Here is a 17,575-nt window from a genome sequence, read left to right on the forward strand (position 1 = left end):
AATGTTATTGCTAATTTGCTACCAGTCCTAGATAATGTTGCACATTTTAATAAACATCATACTATTAGTCGGTGCAAAATAGGTGACTAAATTAATCATATGTGTATCTTTCTTTTTGTTTATAAGTTTATATGTGAATTCGTTTTCCTGGGTTTTCTTTGGTCTATTCTTATGAACATATATAGAAAAAGGTGCCTTTGTTGACACTTGACTGTAGGCAGAACCGTATAATCGGTAAAATTTGGAGAAAGTTTTGTCTTATTTAAGATAACGTTTTACCATTGATGTTTTGACTGACAATTGATGTTTCAGCATCGCTCAACTGACAATTGATGTTCACTGACTATTAGTCGGTGAATTGTGGTCTGGTTAGTTAAAATGTTAAATAACAACTTCAAAGTCATGAGTTTAAAAATTATTGACATATATGTAGGGTGTATGAATTATTTAATAAAAGGTTTTTAAAAAATAAAATAAAATAAAGATGTTTCTTATCTTTACATGGTTGTACTTGTGCAAATATAATATATGCGGAATAATTGTTTTTCAACAAGTACAAGATTTGTCAGTAACATAGATAACTATATTTATAAGTAAAAAGAGTAAATGCTTGTGACACCCTGTAGTTTACACCTAAAATCAGTTTTGTCCCTCACTTTTTTTTTTAAACTGGTATACCCCTATACTTTGAATTCTCGACTGATTTGCCATTTTCCAAGCTGGTTATGACTGTGACATGCTCTCAAAACCCAACCATTGAAGCTCTCACAAGCATTGTTAATGAGCATGTCACAGTCATAACCGGCTGGGAAAAGAGCAAATCAGTCGAGAATTCAAAGTATAGGGGTATACCAAGTTTAAAAAAAAAGTGAGGGACAAAACTGATTTTAGGTGTAAACTACAGGGTGTCACAAGTATTTACTCCTAAGTAAAAAATAGTTGTGAGGTTGGTGAAAATGAAATGTTACTAATGTAACATTGCCTTTGAAGTGAAGGATTATGTTTCTTGTAATATTTTTGTTTGTTTAGAACGTAAAGTTTGCTATTTCTATGTCTAAGAACAAAATGAGCCAGGTTTTACATGTTTTCGTTTCCGGTTTCTAATTTCATTCTTCAACCTCTAGTTAACACCACCTAAACAAGGAGTGCCCAGTGCCCAGTGTCAAGTCTGTCAAAATGGAAAGAATATTATTCTTCAAAAATAACAAAAATATAAGGGTTTGGGTTGAATAAAAGGCCCAATCCATACTCCAAAGCCCAAACACACACAGTAACAAAAGCGTAAATCACTAGCAACCTGAGGGTGTTTCCCGTCATTCCACAAAAAGATAGTGCTCCAAACCGTAAATCCAACGCTTTGGGCTCCTCAACATTTTTAAAGTTGGAAGCATTTTGGGGGTTTTCATGATTTCCCTCCAATCACCCACTCTCGCCTCTCTCCTCAATTTCTAGGGTTCCCAATTTCTCCAGGTACTCAATTCCTTCTCATACATTTCCTTTGTTTCTGGATCTATTTCTTTGTGTCCATTACAAGCTATGGGTCTCTTTATTGTATTACATGGATTATTTCAAGTTATGGCCTTAGATTTGTAGATTCTGATGTTTTATTTCGGATTCGCGAGTTGGATTCTCTAATATATTGATGAAGATTTTGTGAATATTCGGATTGATTGAGTTTTGGAGTTGTTTGAGATATAGATTTTATTTTTTGGTGTCAACAAAGCGAGGATTCTTTCTCGTCTTATCATCATGTATTGGTTTTTGCAACTTATATTTGTGTAGATTCGACTCGTGGAGCAATTTTAAGTTTGAACTCTTGTCAATTTTATGAAATACATTATATATATGAATAATAGTCTTAACCGGTCTGTTTTGATACGAACTGCAATTTAAGTTTCTTTTTGTTTGAGATTTTGCGTCGGAGAAAGCTCCGGGGTGTCTGTAAACGATCTGCTGGGTTTTGAGTTTCGCTAGTGTTCACAATATAACCAATGATGTTTCCACTAGCTCAAAGATTTAAAAGCTTTTTCTTTTTTGATTTTTTTTTGAATTTTTGGAGTATTCACTAGCTTAAACTACACTGTATGTGACCGAATGTACTAATGCATTTTGGATTGGTCCTTTTGGTTGCTGAGGTATTCGTGGGTCTCATATTTGCTCCCTTGCCAAATTTAATATATATGCTTGGATTGTAATGACCTTAGTTTATGATGTAATTGTACTATTGGTTTCAGATTACCTTGACATGGATTCTTCAACACAAACTTTCCAGCACCGACCCATTTCGTTCAAATTATGGCCTGCTACTCAGAGCACCAGGATTTTGCTTGTAGAACGGATGACTAAGAATTTCTTAACTCCATCTATCTTTTCTAGAAAGTATGGCCTGCTCAGTAAAGAAGAGGCCGAGGAGGATGCCAAGAAAATTGAAGCCATAGCCTTTGCAGCTGCAGAGCAACAATTTGAGAAGGAACCATATGGTGATGGGAGTTCTGCAGTGCAGGTATATGCCCGAGAATCAAGTAAGCTTATGATGGAAGTTCTGAAAAGAGGCCCCAAAGCAAAGGAAGATGATGAGAAATCTATCTCTGTTGTTGAAAGTGTCTTTGATATCTCTGGTGGTCGCAGATCTTTTATTGATGCAGAGGAGGCTGAGGAGCTTTTCAAACCACTAAGGGAGCATGGAAACTCCTATACTAAGATATGTTTGAGCAATAGAAGCTTTGGTTTGGATGCAGCTAATGTTGCTGTGCCAATCCTATCATCCATCAAACATCAATTGAAAGAAGTGGATCTTTCAGATTTTATTGCAGGAAGGTCAGAGACAGAAGCAATTGAAGTCATGAATCTGTTTTCTTCAGCCCTGGAAGGGTGTGTATTGAGATATCTGAACCTTTCAGACAATGCCATGGGCGAGAAGGGTGTAAACTCATTTGAGTCACTCCTGAGATCACAAAGTAAACTGGAGGAACTGTATTTGATGAATGATGGTATTTCAGAAGAAGCTGCAAGAGCAGTTTCTAAGTTCATTCCATCCACGGAGAAGCTTAGAGTCCTTCATTTTCACAATAATATGACAGGAGATGAAGGGGCAATGGCCATCTCTGATATAGTGAAGCGTTCACCTGTCTTGGAGGATTTCCGTTGCTCATCTACAAGGGTGGGCTCTGAAGGTGGTGTAGCTTTAGCTGAAGCACTTGGGACTTGCACACATTTGAAGAAGCTTGATTTGCGTGATAACATGTTTGGTGTAGAATCTGGGGTTGCTTTGAGTAAAGTCATATCTGCTTTTACAGATCTTACTGAAGTTTACCTCAGTTATCTTAACTTGGAAGATGAAGGAACAGAAGCCCTTGTCAATGCTCTCAAGGATTCTGCACCTTCACTTGAAGTTCTGGAACTGGCTGGAAATGATATTACTCCCAAATCAACTGCTGCTTTGGCTTCCTGTATAGGAGCAAAACAATTCCTTACCAGGTTAATCTTGTCAGAGAATGAACTGAAGGATGAAGGTGCAATTCTGATCAGCAAAGCATTTGCAGAGGGTCATGATCAATTAACTGAGGTTGATTTGAGCTCTAATTCAATTAGAAGGGCCGGGGCAAGACTTTTGGCTCAGGCTGTTGTGAACAAACCTGGGTTCAAGTTGCTGAACATAAATGGTAATTTTATATCTGATGAAGGGATTGATGAGGTAGTGGATATGTTTAAGAATTCCCCACATCTGCTCGGGCCTTTGGATGAGAATGACCCTGAAGGAGAAGATATTGATGAGGAGGATGAAGATGAAGGTGCTGATAATGAGGATGATTTGGAATTAAGGCTCAAGGGCCTTGAAATAAAGCAAGAGGAATAAAGTTACCGAGTCAAGCAGTTTGCTGTCTTTGGTTAATTGATTCAAAACTTTTTCTTATGAGCTATATCAGCCCGTTTTAGTCATAGTGTCGTAGATCTATTGTTGTAGATTAGGCTTAGTCTTTGGAACATTCAGTTTCAAGAGTCTAGCCAGTCGTATTCTCTCATTTTCCTGTTACCTTTGTTGCTGAAATCAGTTTTCTGCTTATGGATGCAATTGCTGAGTTGAAATTTGTTGTATTTCTCTTACTAATAGTTTTACTTTCTTTCTCAAGCATTGCACTTCATTTATTTAGAAGATGAAATGTTCAGTTAGTTGCTTCTGAACTTGACCGTGTTCAATTTCTTACTTCAGTGCACAGGGATACAAGACACAAAATTGCATTTTACATAATCATCAGGTAAAGATGGTGATTAATCACACAGCTACTGGAGCTTTAAGGGACTCCAGTATCTTATCATCCAAATCAAATTTGATGGCTTTCTTGTCTCTCCCAATCTTCAAGTACTCCTCAAATCGCTCTTTCAAGTCTTCACTGAGGTTTGTGGTACTTTTCCATCCCAGAATATCCTTTGCAGCTCTTGGTTCTGCATAGAAGTGCTGCAAAGTAGACAAAATTATCTCATCAGCAGTGTCAATGTACAGGGAACTGCAACGAGTCATACATGCCATCTTATAGCTTAGCATAATATGCTGTCAGACTAGTAGTCATTGATGGATTTCGAGTCAAAGTCCATGTCATGTCCAAAACTTCTAACTAGAAATGTTATTACCATGTTACGGAATGGAAAAGCTTTCTTTGCATCAACCCCAGCAGCTTTTGGTTCATAATGCACTATGTTCACCGGGCGTCCTGCAGCTTGAGCACAGAGTTTTGCCAGCCCATCAAGAGTGACAGCACGGTCACTTACACAGTTGAAAATGTTACCAGATGCAGCATCTGGCTTCTCAACGGCTAGAGTGAGCATAGAGGACAAGTCCCTAACATGGGAGATGACTGTAAGTTGCATTCCAGAGCCGGGGATTGGAACTGGTCTGTCCCTCACAATTCCTGCAGAGGGAAACAGTAGAGGTTGGATTATGTCCGACTTAGTTTACTTCACACTAGATATTGTTTCAGATCATATACTTACTATCGAAGAACCACTCCTCGCAATCTTTGTTGTTGCCGGATCCTATCATGTATTGTGGACGAAAACTTGCCCAACTACTAAACACTTCTGCCATGTACTTTTCTACTGCAACATGACCAGCATCAGCTTTAACAACATCCTGCATTGGTAAAGATCTTAGTAGACTAAAGCAACAATCAAGTCTTATTCAGATGCAAGAGAAACATACCCCTTCGACATGAGGAGGCTCATCAGTTGGCTTATAAATCCCAGCACTGCTGATAAACAGGAATTGCTTCACACCAGAGCTCTTTGCCCAATCAGCCACAGGCCTGTGTGCATAGAGTAATTAACATATGCACCCCATATCAAAAACCACAGAAATTGAAGCAATACCATACTTTACTGCGTCCAAATCCTTGCCATTGTTATCCAACACAACATCGAATGCCGATCCTTCCAAAACCTTAGCAATCTCTGCTGGTTCTCCCCACACTGTCTTCCCTCCAGCACCCACAATTTCCTTAAGAACCAAAAAGTAAATGTTCAATATCACATAACCAAGGGAAAAAAAAAGTTGTAAACTAGCTCCAGATCATAGTGAGCTAGCTAGTCTATCGAGACGATCATCACTATATTAAACTAGTCTACTTAATGTATCGGTACATGAACCCAAATAAAAGTCCCAATTCTATGTTACTACAGACGATATTCAACTTTAGATAAAGAAGAAGAATGCGTGAGTACTAACTGAGAATCTGGTGAATGGGGTCTTCTTCATCTTGTCTGAGCTTTCTTCACCAACAGTCAAAATGGTGACCTCATGGCCGGAGCCTAGAAGCTCTTTTGCAAAGTAGAATCCAATGACTGCATGACCACCACTGTTGGTGTTGACGATCAGGACCTTCTTCTTGTCTGCAGCAATGGCCTTGACACTGAAGGAACAAGGGCTGAAGCGTCTTGAAGTTGTAGGGTATGTGACAAAAGAATGAGAAACTGAGAGGGAAGAGGAGAGAGTGGTGGAGATGTGGGAGGAAGAGGAGAAAGAGAGGCGTGAAGGAGAGAGAGAAGGTGGAGTGAGGTTGGAGTGTGGAGAGGAGAAGAGCACAGAGGAAGATGATGATGAAGCAAGAGTGGCCATTGGACTGTTGAGTCTGTTACAACTGATTGTGTGGGAATTGAGAACCAGCGGTTTCTTGTACTAGATAAACAAATGGAAAATCCCCAATAAGCAAATACTTGTATTTTCTTTTGTTATGTGGCTACACAACAATTTTGGTTTATTCATCCTTTGTTTTGTCCTTTATCTTCATTTTGAAAAAAAGAAGAAGAGAGAATTATTTTGGATTTATAATGTTTTAACACTGAACTACATCTCAAAATAAAAGATCATGTATCTACTCAGGATTTTGAAGAATGTCAAACTCTTGAAATTCATATCTTGATCTAATTTCGAGCACAAAATCTCAAATGTATACATCTACATTTATTGTTTCACATTAAACATACGCATTGGAGTCTCAACTCCAATGAGCAACTCCAACTCCAATTTATTGTTTCACATTAAACATACGCATTGGAGTCTCAACTCCGTTGAATTCTACGTTAATGTTGGTAGAAAAGTGTTTCGTTAACTAAATTGTCAACCGTTTAAGATATCATTTATCATCTTTAAGTCGAATGACGATCTTCCGGTTACAAGAAATAAACTAATAACACTGACTCAAATAGTTCTCACACGACAAAAGAACATTTCATGGACTCCGGAGTCAAAATTGAGACTTTCTTACCGAAGTAAAACGCTACAGTCCATTTCAAATTTTCACCCTCACACTCACCGTATCCAATGATCCATTCACTCAAAGGTCCCAACTCCCAACAGTGATCTCAAAAGCCAAACCACTTTATCAAGATAGAACAAAGCAGTGGATCAGATCCACTCTTCCGGTCATGGAGATCAAACAACAATAAAGTTGACTCCTTCAACGACATTTTAGTAACGTTGGGCTTTCGGCGCATTCACTATATATAACTTCATAAATCCCCCCATTATTATATCACAAGCTCCTCCAAAACCCAAAACCAAAAAAACTAGCCGTTACTTCTCTCTCTGTTTCTCCTCCAATGGCAGCTTCAGTGGACACTCCATCACCACTTCAACTCAACAAGGCTTCTGCTTCTTCTCCTCTCTTCAGTCCCTCATCTGATAACCGCTTCTGGAGCTCTCTACAGACCCGAATCGATTCGATTATCCAAGATCCTAACTCCAGAGTTCCAATGGCCCAGAACCCACCAAATGCTGATCCTTCTCTTCAAATGGTGAGTGTGTGTGATGCTACCTTTTTGAATAAGTTCACTGTATATTTGGGTTTTGGCTCAAAAATTCAAAATGGGTTTGTGTGTTTAGAATGCTGGAGAAGCGAAACGTGGAGGAGGATTGAAGGAAGACACGATGGTTTTGATGAGAGGGTTTGATTCGATTGCTCACACTTTGTCTCAGTTGTCTAACACTTTAGACAATGCTCTTCAGGTAGTTTTCTTTTTCTTCTTCCAAATGATTCAGATCTGGATTTGGAAAGATTTTAAATTGAGAAATTTGAATTGGGAAAGTTGAATTCAGATGGGTATTTTGAGACACTGATTGGATTGATATGTTTGTAGGGAGCTAATGATCTAGCTAAGCCACCCACATTGACAGAGATATTCCACAGCCAGTTGAGGAACTCAGAGAGAAAAGAGGAGGGCTCAGAAGAGCAACGACAGAAGGTAGAGGAGGAGGCTCATGTAGGATTGAAGAGGAAGTTTGACAACAGTCATTGCTCAGAGGAACAAGGAGATGGTGATGATCCACAACATGAAAATGAGCAAGTCCTAAAAGATGTGAAGCTGAAGAAAGCCAAAAATGTTTGTTTCTCCTTTTTTGATTGTGTATGGTTGTGATCAATTTTGATGCCGAGTTTGAGTTGATTGCTAACAGTTTTGAGTTTTGTGTCTTTCTGCAGCTGGCTATTTCTATGGCAACGAAAGCAGCTTCGTTTGCTAGGGAACTCAAGTTGATTAGGTCGGATTTATGGTTTATGCAAGAGCGGTGTGCTTTGCTGGAGTTGGAGAATATGAGGCTCAGAGATGGGTTTGAGAAGGGGTTGAGGCCTGAGGAAGATGATTTGGTAAGAGCCATGTTCTTCTATTATTCACAATGCAAGTTTTTCTAATAGGATTTTAACAGCAGTCATTGATGTCTTCTGCAATTTGGTATAAAATAGGTGAGGCTTCAATTGGAGGCACTGCTAGCTGAGAAATCAAGATTAGCAAATGAGAATGCAAATCTGGTTAGAGAAAACCAATGCCTCCACCAACTCGTAGAGTACCACCAGCTCACCTCTCAAGACCTGTCTGCTTCGTCATACGAACAAGTTATCCAAGGGTTGTGCTTAGACTTCTCGTCTCCACCTCCGCCAATACCAGAAGAGGAAGCAGCAAACGATGAAGAGAGCGTAGAATCTGAAGATGGCGCAACAACCCCAAGATCTAATCTTTTTGGCTTACACTCATCTTTCGATGAGCACTATCAAGGAGATTGTGCTTGACAATTCAACATGCAGACTGATTTGGCAAATTGTTTTCCTTCATTTTGTAATGTAAATTTTGATGCCACAGGCTTGTTCTGTAATGTAAACTCAGTCACCCCCAACAATAAATATCAATTTCCATGCTCCTATTGTGCTCCTCAGATTAGCAATTGTCATTCTTATAATCACTGAAGTTCTAGCATATCATATGAACATGCGATAGCATACATGATTTGCAAACAAGCCAGTGTGGACAAGTAGAATGCACGTTCAAACTCAACTCAGGCTTGTTTGGACAAGTGAATGCACATTCAAACTCAACTCAGCATGGATGCATTAACATAACTATAAATGTGGCTATGAATACTCAAACTTAATTAGTCAACATGGAACATGAAAGATTAAGTAGGTCATACTAGATATCATATATAAAATCAAGTCTAAGTGCTTAAATTTAGCTGTCGAAACATTAGGACCTAGTAATAAACTGAAGCATGCTCCAAACTCCAACCGATATGAACATGGTTCATTCTTTACAAAAGGGCTTCATTTCCTTGCTTCTCTTTATCTCTTCCTCTTTGAAGAAGAAGCAGCTTTAGGATCTTGACATTGGACAGCTGCAGCCATTTCAGAAGCTTTTGACAAGCTTGTAACCAACAACACATCTTTGAACTTTGTCATCCATTCCACAGATGCATTACTCCCTTTCTCAAACTACAATCAATCAAAGAAAGCTCAGTCAAACATGGCTCACATCTTAAGGAGAAAGTAAGGGACATCATTCCAAGACTTCATACAAAACAACTTTTCTAGCTTAGTGGTGTTTAGAAACTACAAAACTTTAATTAGAACTGTATAATGTAAAGAAAACTAGACCTAGAATGGCCAACGAAAGTTGCAGATCATGTCGAGCAGAATTGATACGAGATTTAATGTGGCAGAGATTATCTTACTCCTTCAATTTTGGCAAGAGCAACTTGCAACTTCAAAGAAAGCTCGCGGTTCACCTTTTTCAAAGCCTCATTCTGCATATACAAGAGATTGTTGTTACATTTGAAAAAGGGTAAGTAATTTATGACAAAAACAATAACAAGTTATAACCTGCTTTTGGGACTCAAAGTACAAGCTCCTGTATCTGATTTCAGAGGAGTCAGAGATCCTATTGTTACCCTGATACAACCACAAAAGAAACTATGTTACAGGTGACATTTATGGATATCTATCTAGTAAACAGAAAATTAGTGTAATCTCCATAGCAAGGTATATGATTATATACCTGTGAGCTCATTGTTTCCAATAACAGCACAGCATAGTCCACTTTTTCAACCAATGTTTTCTCGCCATGTACAGCCGGCTCCTCCACATTCTCCTCCAACTGTGGAGGCTCCTCTTCTCTTTCGCTTTCACTCTCACTCTCACTGAGTGGAATCTGTACCGGCTGTAGGTCCTTCTTCTGAGAGGGTGTCACAGTTTTTCGGATGCGTGTAGATCGCCTAACAGCGGTGTAGAACCTTGGTCTTCTCTTCCTTGGCTTGCTTTTCTTCTGTGGAGGTGCATGCTCTTGGTCCATTTCTTCCACAGGAAAACTTGGTCTTTCAGGCCGCAACTGAACTCTCTCAGTTTTCATTTTAGTGGGGGACCTCGGCTGTGAATTGAATACACAAGTAAATGTATAAGTAAACTGAATTATACTAGTACAGTTCAGTTGATTTCACTGACTGTTGCGTGTGAAAACACCCAATTTCAAATAAAAATAGACACAAATGCAACCCAGAACAACACATGCAGAAGCTTCTCTAAAAATTATCATACTTGTCAATATGAGAATCCAACTTGAAATTACAAATCCGGAAAGGGCCTTCACTAAAACAAATTTTATTTTCAGAATTGATCAAATTATTTTTATATAACATTGTATACCACAAATGTGGGAAGACCCAATGACATAGATCCGTAGACACCCAAGATTCCTAGTTTCAAAATCAGAGAAAGACTCCACCTTTCCCCAACAAGAACCCTAGACCCAAATTCTAACCTCATCAGACATCACAAGCCCAAACAGAAATCATATACAGCAAATCAATTTATCCCTAAAATGTAAACAAACCAGCAATTATAGAACACAGAAACCCACTACCCAAAAAGAAGAAAAAAACCTAAACAAGAAATTACACTAATTAAACAAAAGAGAAGGAAAAGGAAGAAACTTTAGGCAAAAAAGGAACAGCAGACCCTAAAATCACAAGACCCATTTCGAGTTAAGACCATACCGTTTCAAACTCTTTGTAGCAGAACTGAGGAACTGCTTCACTCTCAGTCAGAAGCTTTGAGCTTTGCTGGTTTGGCACAAGAGTGAAGAGTCAGTCAAATCCTGTGTTTGTGTAGGGACTAGGGACACGTGCGTGCAAGGGCTGATCTGCACCCTTGTTCTGATTTCTTCTTTTCAACTACCAAATCCCAGCCCTTGGCTTGTTTGCTCAACTCTATTAATTACCAGGATTTTTAGGCGCCAATCACATTTTTACTATTTTTTCCATTTTCAATAATCTTTTGTGGGGATCAGGTTGGGCTTGCCTTCATATGGGCTTATTTGAGACCCATAATATGTTATTCTGGCCCATCTCCTTTAGGACATAGCTTATCAATTTTAAGTACTGTTTTATTAGATTTTTCGGTGTATGACATGTGTATCTAGACATACACAATTATACATACATATGTGAACCACGAAGGGTAGATGAAATAATATAGATACGTGATAGTTTCCACAAATTAATAATTATGAATGTCTAAGATTATATCGTATACTTACACACTGTATATACAATAATTTTTAAATAACTTTTATTGTTTTACATACATGAATGTTCTCATCAACATTTGACATTTTTTTAATATTCTCTAATATTCAGTAAATACATTAATACAAACACACATACAACGATATTCACAACTTCTCATACAAACAAAGTTATTCACTACATACGAAACTTGATTATGGAAGCTCCCTAACCACACCCATTTGTCTTGTCTATATATCAATCCTCTTACTATCGGTATCCTGTAATGTTTTATTCATTTGAACCCTTTTGAACCATGCACTATGGCACACTCAATACTTTAGTTCGTATAAATTTTAGAGAAAAATTCAGTAACAATCCTTAAATTATTGTGTCAATACCAACTTAATACCCAAACTATTAATATGATCCTCAAATATGTATTTTGACATCAACCGTATACCTCCGTCCAATTTATAGCGTGAAACTACCAGTTGATCAAAGACTGAGAAAAAAGTGACCCATATCACATTAACGTCCACTTTGTCCAACACCCCAGTTTGATAAGATAAGATGATAAGGAAATCATTCATCTCCTTCTTCTTCTTCCTCCCTACTCAGAATCTGTGTCTCAAACTCTGAAGACTCCCAACTCTAAAACCCAAGTAGCTTTCCCATGGTACCCCTCATTTCCTTCCACACCTCCACAACAACGCACCCTCTCCTCCTAACTCAAACCACCTTCACCCCATTCCTCCACCTCTCCCGCCCCAAACTCCACCTCCCCAAACGAACCCACTTCCCCATTTCCTCCATCTCCCAAAACCCAAACCAATTCACCCGCCAAAACCCACAGCCCCCGAGAACCCAGTTCCCTGGTGGCTTCAAGCGCCCGGAAATCAAGCTCCCCAACATCGTTCTCCAACTCGACCCTGAAGAGGTCTTAGCTTCTGACGACGTATTGCCTTTGGTCGATAAAGCTGTCTCCAAATGGGTCGGGATTCTCGTCCTCGACGGCCGTCAAGCTAACGGCGGCCGCCTCTATGACGCCGCCTGTAAGTTGAAGTCGCTGGTTAGAGACCGGGCCTATTTGCTGATATCCGAGCGCGTGGATATTGCAGCTGCAGCTAATGCGAGTGGGATTCTACTCTCCGATCAAGGCCAGTTCAGCTCATTTTTACTAATAGTCATCGTAATGTGATTGTAACATTGTTCATCGAAAATGGTATGATTATTTGAGTAATGTGATGTTATGTTTTATTGTTGAGCAGGTCTTCCTACTATTGTGGCAAGAACCACAATGATGGCTTCGAAATCGGATTCGGTAATCCTTCCTTTGGTGGCTAGGAATGTGCAAGATGTTGAGGCTGCCATAAACGCCTCCAGCTCCGAAGGAGCTGATTTTCTTATATATGGTGTTGGCGGAGAGGAGAATGTTACGGTAGTGCTGAAGTCTCTGTTTGAAAATGTGAAGATACCGATATTTGTGACGATCAGTTCAAATAGTAGGTTGTATACAGAGGTGCCAGGACTACTCAAATCTGGGGCTAGTGGATTGGTTATGTCTTTGAAGGATTTCAGGATGCTTGATGACAATGCTTTGAGCAAGTTGTTTGATATTGTGTACATGGCGGATAGTAAAGCACATGATGAAGTTGAAAGCTTTAGTAAGCTCGAATTTTCAGACGTGAAGAGTGGCCCTAAGGACACTGTTGCTGGGTTTCTTAAGTTGGAGGATAGAGAAAAGAAGTTCATAGAAACAGAGAGATCGGTGTTGCTTAAAGCAATAAATGTCATCCAGAGAGCTGCTCCACTGGTGATCTTTTAATTAAACATTTGGTAGTTAAAGTTACTCCTGAGATATCCAAAATTTCACAACTTTGTTTGTATATGTTGTAATGATGGTGGGATTTTTAATTTGAATGACAGATGGAGGAGGTTTCGCTTCTAATCGATGCAGTATCTCAAATTGATGAGCCATTTTCACTGGTTATAGTGGTAATTGTGTGCTGAACTTCAACAAATTCTGGTTCCAGGGATATACATTGGTATTAGCTCTGTATTTTATGCAAATTTTTTTGCTTCTCTAGATAAAATTTGGAATTATGCTGGCCTTTTATAATAGTTATGCAACAATTATTTTGAATTACTAGTGAACTGTAAGTGAGTCCCTTTACCATATATATAATCTTGTATGATTTTTCATTGTGAGAAAACCATAGTTGAGGACCTGGAGTCCTTTTAAACCCCGTCACTATTCAGATAGCAACCTGGTGAACAAATTGGTCCTATGTACCTTGAACTTGACCAACACGAATCAGCTAGAATTTTCTTCTCTTGCACAATCTGTATAGACAATATATTTGGTCATATGATTTGTTATTGCATTCCTACGATTTTCTAAAATATTTTCGTCATGATAATATATAGGTTTTCCGACATTGCTTTCGTGAAAACTCTCAGAATGTTTCTGGTGGTTCTTCTATGACTTCTATCTTTCTTTTTATGTCAACAGGGCGAATTTAACTCTGGGAAATCGACTGTTATTAATGCACTTCTTGGGAGAAGATATCTTAAAGAGGGGGTTGTTCCCACAACTAATGAGATCACCTTCTTACGCTATTCTGAGATGGACGGTGAGGAACAATGTTGTGAAAGGCATCCAGATGGTCAATATATATGCTACCTTCCAGCTCCCATTCTTAAAGAAGTGAGTTAATTTATTACGTTATTCAGTGAACTTCTTTTTCAGTTTAACTTTAACAACAGTCCATTGTAATCATACAAAGGCATGGAGCCTGAGGCACAAGAAAATTTAATGCACATCTTTGCTTAGTCTATGATCTTCCTATGTAGATACCTGCAACTTGATGTTAAAACCTGCATTATGTGTTATACTTAGTTTGTTTTTACTGAAAGCAGATTAATGTTGTTGATACACCTGGAACTAATGTGATATTGCAAAGGCAACAACGCCTTACCGAGGAATTTGTACCCCGTGCTGATTTGCTTCTTTTTGTTCTCTCTGCCGATCGCCCTTTAACTGAAAGCGAGGTATGATGAACTGGTTTCTCAATATGGCATTTTTGTGGCATGTTGCTTAATACTTTATAGTGTTTAAATTTGATAACTATAGATGTCATGGCCTCTGTCTTATATTGTTTCAGACTTTCACCTCCTTTCCATTGATTTGTAAAAGTATCCGGATGTTATAAGTACATCGGGAAAGTATCAACACCCCCCACCTCAATGTCTAATGGGAGGTTTTTTGCTCTTCAATTGGTTGAATGATAACAAAGTACATATAAGGATTATTTCTATCTTGAACTGTTCATCTCTTTGATGTATAATTGCACTAATAGATGACGGCAAAAATAAACTACCTGAGTCTTATTGTTAGAAAGTACAGTTACAGAGATCTTAAAAACTCTTAGCTGATTCAATGATTGACCAAGTATAAAATGCAAGGAAGCTCTTGATTTTTGGGGTGATGGAATGGATTGCTGTTGCTGTTGCTTATCATCACGATAGCTAACTACGTTTTCACTACTGGCGTTGTGTCAGGTCGCTTTTCTTCGTTATACTCAGCAGTGGAAGAAGAAAGTAGTGTTTGTCTTGAACAAATCTGATATCTATCGGAATGCTCATGAGGTCCGTCCTATTGTGCAGTTAATTCTTCTTAAATTGCTGATACCTTTAGTTGTCTCTTGCAGTAAAGTTTGGTCATATGGGTACTTTATGTACTTGAGCCTCTAAATTTTGTCTTGGGTCCTTGATCACCTTTTTGAATTTTGCTGCAGCTTGAGGAAGCAATGTCATTCATCAAGGAGAATACCCAGAAATTGCTGAATACTGAACATGTGACATTATTTCCCGTTTCTGCACGAACTGCTCTTGAGGCAAAACTTGCGTCTTCTGCTTTCAGGGAAGATTACAAAAAACTATCAGTATCTGATTCTCAGCGGAAGAGCAACAACTTCTATGAACTTGAGAACTTCTTGTATAGTTTCTTAGATGGGTCAACAAGTACAGGAATGGAAAGAATGAAACTTAAATTGGAAACACCCATTGCAATTGCGGAGAAACTACTTTCTGCTTGTGAAACTCTTGTGACACAAGACTACCGATATGCCAAGCAGGATTTGACCTCAATAAATGATATAGTTGGCAGCGTAAAGAACTATGCAGTGAAGATGGAAAATGAGAGCGTTGCTTGGAGAAGAAGAATTTTGTCTGTGGTATGTTTGCCAGATTTCTATACCCATTGTATATAACTGGCAAGTTGGTGGTATTCTATCATAATATTGTTTATTAATTGTACATGCACCTGATATTGCAGATTGATACAACAAAGTCACGTATTGTGGAGCTCATAGAAGCTACTCTGCTTATATCAAATCTTGATCTTGTTGCTTTCTATGTTTTCAAAGGGGAATCTGCTACCATTCCAGCCACCTCAAGGGTTCAGAACGACATTATAGGACCTGCATTTTCAGATGTACAAGTAAGTTAATAGCTGTGACATTCTTTGATAAGCTTTTTCCCTACTGTTTTGGTAAGCCTTAAATTTTCGATTTGAATCATGCAGAGATTAGTTCGTGGCTGCTTGATATATGTATAAGATAGATAACATTATTTTTATATTTGCATCACAGGGATTTAAAGATTTGAAATCTCAGCATGTAGCTCCATTATCTTTGTTTCCATTTTTATTGTTCTTTCTCTGAGGTAATGGGAACTTCTATTACCGTTTAATGTGAATATCTTGTCATATAGAAACTCCTCGGAGAATATGTCATATGGCTGCAATCGGACAATGTTCGGGAAGGAAGAATGTACTCAGACACATTTGAAAAGTGTTTGCCTTCATTCGTATATCCACAAAGTCGGGTGAATTTGGAGAGATTTGAATCGCTGGAAAAAGTAAATAAACACAGCTTGAAAGTCATGGAGGACTTCAGCGCTAATGCTGCTGCCAAATTGTTTGAGCAAGAAATACGTGAAGCGGTGAGCACATCACAGTAGCTTTTGTAGGATAATGAGTAGGGTATGGTGCTGTTTAGAAAAACAAGTCATAGTCAAAAGTTTGACATGCTCATGCCAGTTTTGTGTTTGTAAGTTCATATGTGCCTTTATTTTTACTATAGAAAAAAAAAAGGAAAAAAATGTGACTAATTAACATTTTGTGACAAGGTGCTTAATTTATATTGATCTTGTTAAATATAGTCCGAGTCTGATATGACGTTTTCTGCAATTTCAGTTTCTTGGCACTTTTGGTGGACTAGGAGCAGCTGGTTTATCTGCTTCACTTCTGACAACTGTGCTGCCGACCACTTTGGAAGATCTTCTTGCTCTTGGTCTTTGCTCAGCTGGCGGGTAATTGTCTTGATCTCCTTGGATGTAATTCTGTTTTACTGATGAAGCATATATACCAAAGATTTCCATCAATGTTACTGAAATCCTGCATGGGAAATCGATTAAACAACTCATCATGTTTTCTGAATCGCTTCTTGTCCGATATCTGGTATGCAGGTTCATAGCTATATCAAAATTTCCAGTTCGTAGGCAAGAGATGATAGAGAAGGTAAAAAGGACTGCGGATGGCTTGGCACGTGAGGTTGAGCAGTCTATGCAGAACGATCTTTCAGAAGCTATTGAGAACTTGGAAAGGTTTGTGAAAAAAGTCAGCCAGCCGTACCAAGATACAGCACAGCAGAGATTAGACAAACTCCTAGAGCTTCAAAATGAAATATCCAATGTTGATAAACAACTACAAACACTACGAATCGAAATCCAAAATCTTCATGTATCGTGATACATAGTCAAATTTAGCCGTCATTCCGGGCATTTCACCTTGCGATTGTACTCGGTAGGCTTGTAAATGGAAAATATTTAGAACATTTTTCCTTTGTTTTTTTGTAACAAGCAAATGTAAGGATCAAATATCAAATAAGAACAATCACTTGGAATTGAAAAAGTAAAAGTAAATTTTCAGAATTGCAGAAACACACTGGATTTGAAAAACTAAAATAAAAATTATTTTCGCTGCCGGGAGTCGAACCCGGTTGAAACACTTTAATCCAAGTTGTATTGTGCTACCGCGGATTTGTTATCTAATATTGGATATCAAAGTTTTTAATACTTTAACAAAAATTTAAGATTCTGAACAGAAAAAATATTTAATCGAACCCGATTTGAATCTCTAACTTGCTGTATATAGATCAACACTTTGATGTTTAATACTGCCCGTCTTGCAAT

General features: G+C 38.3%; 5 protein-coding genes across 5 annotated transcripts; 3 read left to right on the top strand and 2 right to left on the bottom strand.

Moving 5' to 3' along the window:
• Positions 1 to 2,245: 2,245 nt before the first annotated feature.
• LOC101315011 (RAN GTPase-activating protein 1-like) lies at positions 2,246 to 3,892 on the top strand. Its single transcript, XM_004290606.1, has one exon. The coding sequence runs from the start codon at positions 2,246 to 2,248 to the stop codon at positions 3,854 to 3,856; it is 1,611 nt and encodes a 536-aa protein (XP_004290654.1). The 3' UTR covers positions 3,857 to 3,892.
• A 232-nt stretch (positions 3,893 to 4,124) lies between these two features.
• LOC101315299 (chloroplast stem-loop binding protein of 41 kDa a, chloroplastic-like) lies at positions 4,125 to 6,122 on the bottom strand. Its single transcript, XM_004290607.1, has 6 exons — positions 5,720 to 6,122; positions 5,370 to 5,491; positions 5,198 to 5,300; positions 4,990 to 5,128; positions 4,630 to 4,907; positions 4,125 to 4,456 (listed from the first exon to the last, which is right to left on the bottom strand). The coding sequence occupies exons 1-6, from the start codon at positions 6,107 to 6,109 to the stop codon at positions 4,274 to 4,276; spliced, it is 1,215 nt and encodes a 404-aa protein (XP_004290655.1). The 5' UTR covers positions 6,110 to 6,122; the 3' UTR covers positions 4,125 to 4,273.
• A 970-nt stretch (positions 6,123 to 7,092) lies between these two features.
• Positions 7,093 to 8,555, top strand: LOC101313185. The gene is made up of 5 exons (XM_004292544.1): positions 7,093 to 7,287; positions 7,376 to 7,498; positions 7,630 to 7,872; positions 7,971 to 8,135; positions 8,232 to 8,555. The coding sequence occupies exons 1-5, from the start codon at positions 7,093 to 7,095 to the stop codon at positions 8,553 to 8,555; spliced, it is 1,050 nt and encodes a 349-aa protein (XP_004292592.1).
• A 527-nt stretch (positions 8,556 to 9,082) lies between these two features.
• On the bottom strand, positions 9,083 to 10,879 carry LOC101290827. Its single transcript, XM_004290608.1, has 5 exons — positions 10,808 to 10,879; positions 9,814 to 10,182; positions 9,639 to 9,707; positions 9,491 to 9,562; positions 9,083 to 9,251 (listed from the first exon to the last, which is right to left on the bottom strand). The coding sequence occupies exons 2-5, from the start codon at positions 10,162 to 10,164 to the stop codon at positions 9,102 to 9,104; spliced, it is 642 nt and encodes a 213-aa protein (XP_004290656.1). The 5' UTR covers positions 10,165 to 10,182; positions 10,808 to 10,879; the 3' UTR covers positions 9,083 to 9,101.
• A 1,054-nt stretch (positions 10,880 to 11,933) lies between these two features.
• LOC101291108 lies at positions 11,934 to 17,289 on the top strand. The gene is made up of 11 exons (XM_004290609.1): positions 11,934 to 12,477; positions 12,589 to 13,133; positions 13,247 to 13,315; positions 13,833 to 14,027; positions 14,240 to 14,371; positions 14,882 to 14,968; positions 15,118 to 15,555; positions 15,657 to 15,821; positions 16,094 to 16,324; positions 16,578 to 16,693; positions 16,850 to 17,289. The coding sequence occupies exons 1-11, from the start codon at positions 11,994 to 11,996 to the stop codon at positions 17,130 to 17,132; spliced, it is 2,745 nt and encodes a 914-aa protein (XP_004290657.1). The 5' UTR covers positions 11,934 to 11,993; the 3' UTR covers positions 17,133 to 17,289.
• The last annotated feature ends 286 nt before the right edge of the window (positions 17,290 to 17,575 follow it).

Source organism: Fragaria vesca, linkage group LG2 (assembly GCF_000184155.1).
Source record: "Fragaria vesca subsp. vesca linkage group LG2, FraVesHawaii_1.0, whole genome shotgun sequence".
NCBI lineage: Eukaryota > Viridiplantae > Streptophyta > Magnoliopsida > Rosales > Rosaceae > Fragaria > Fragaria vesca.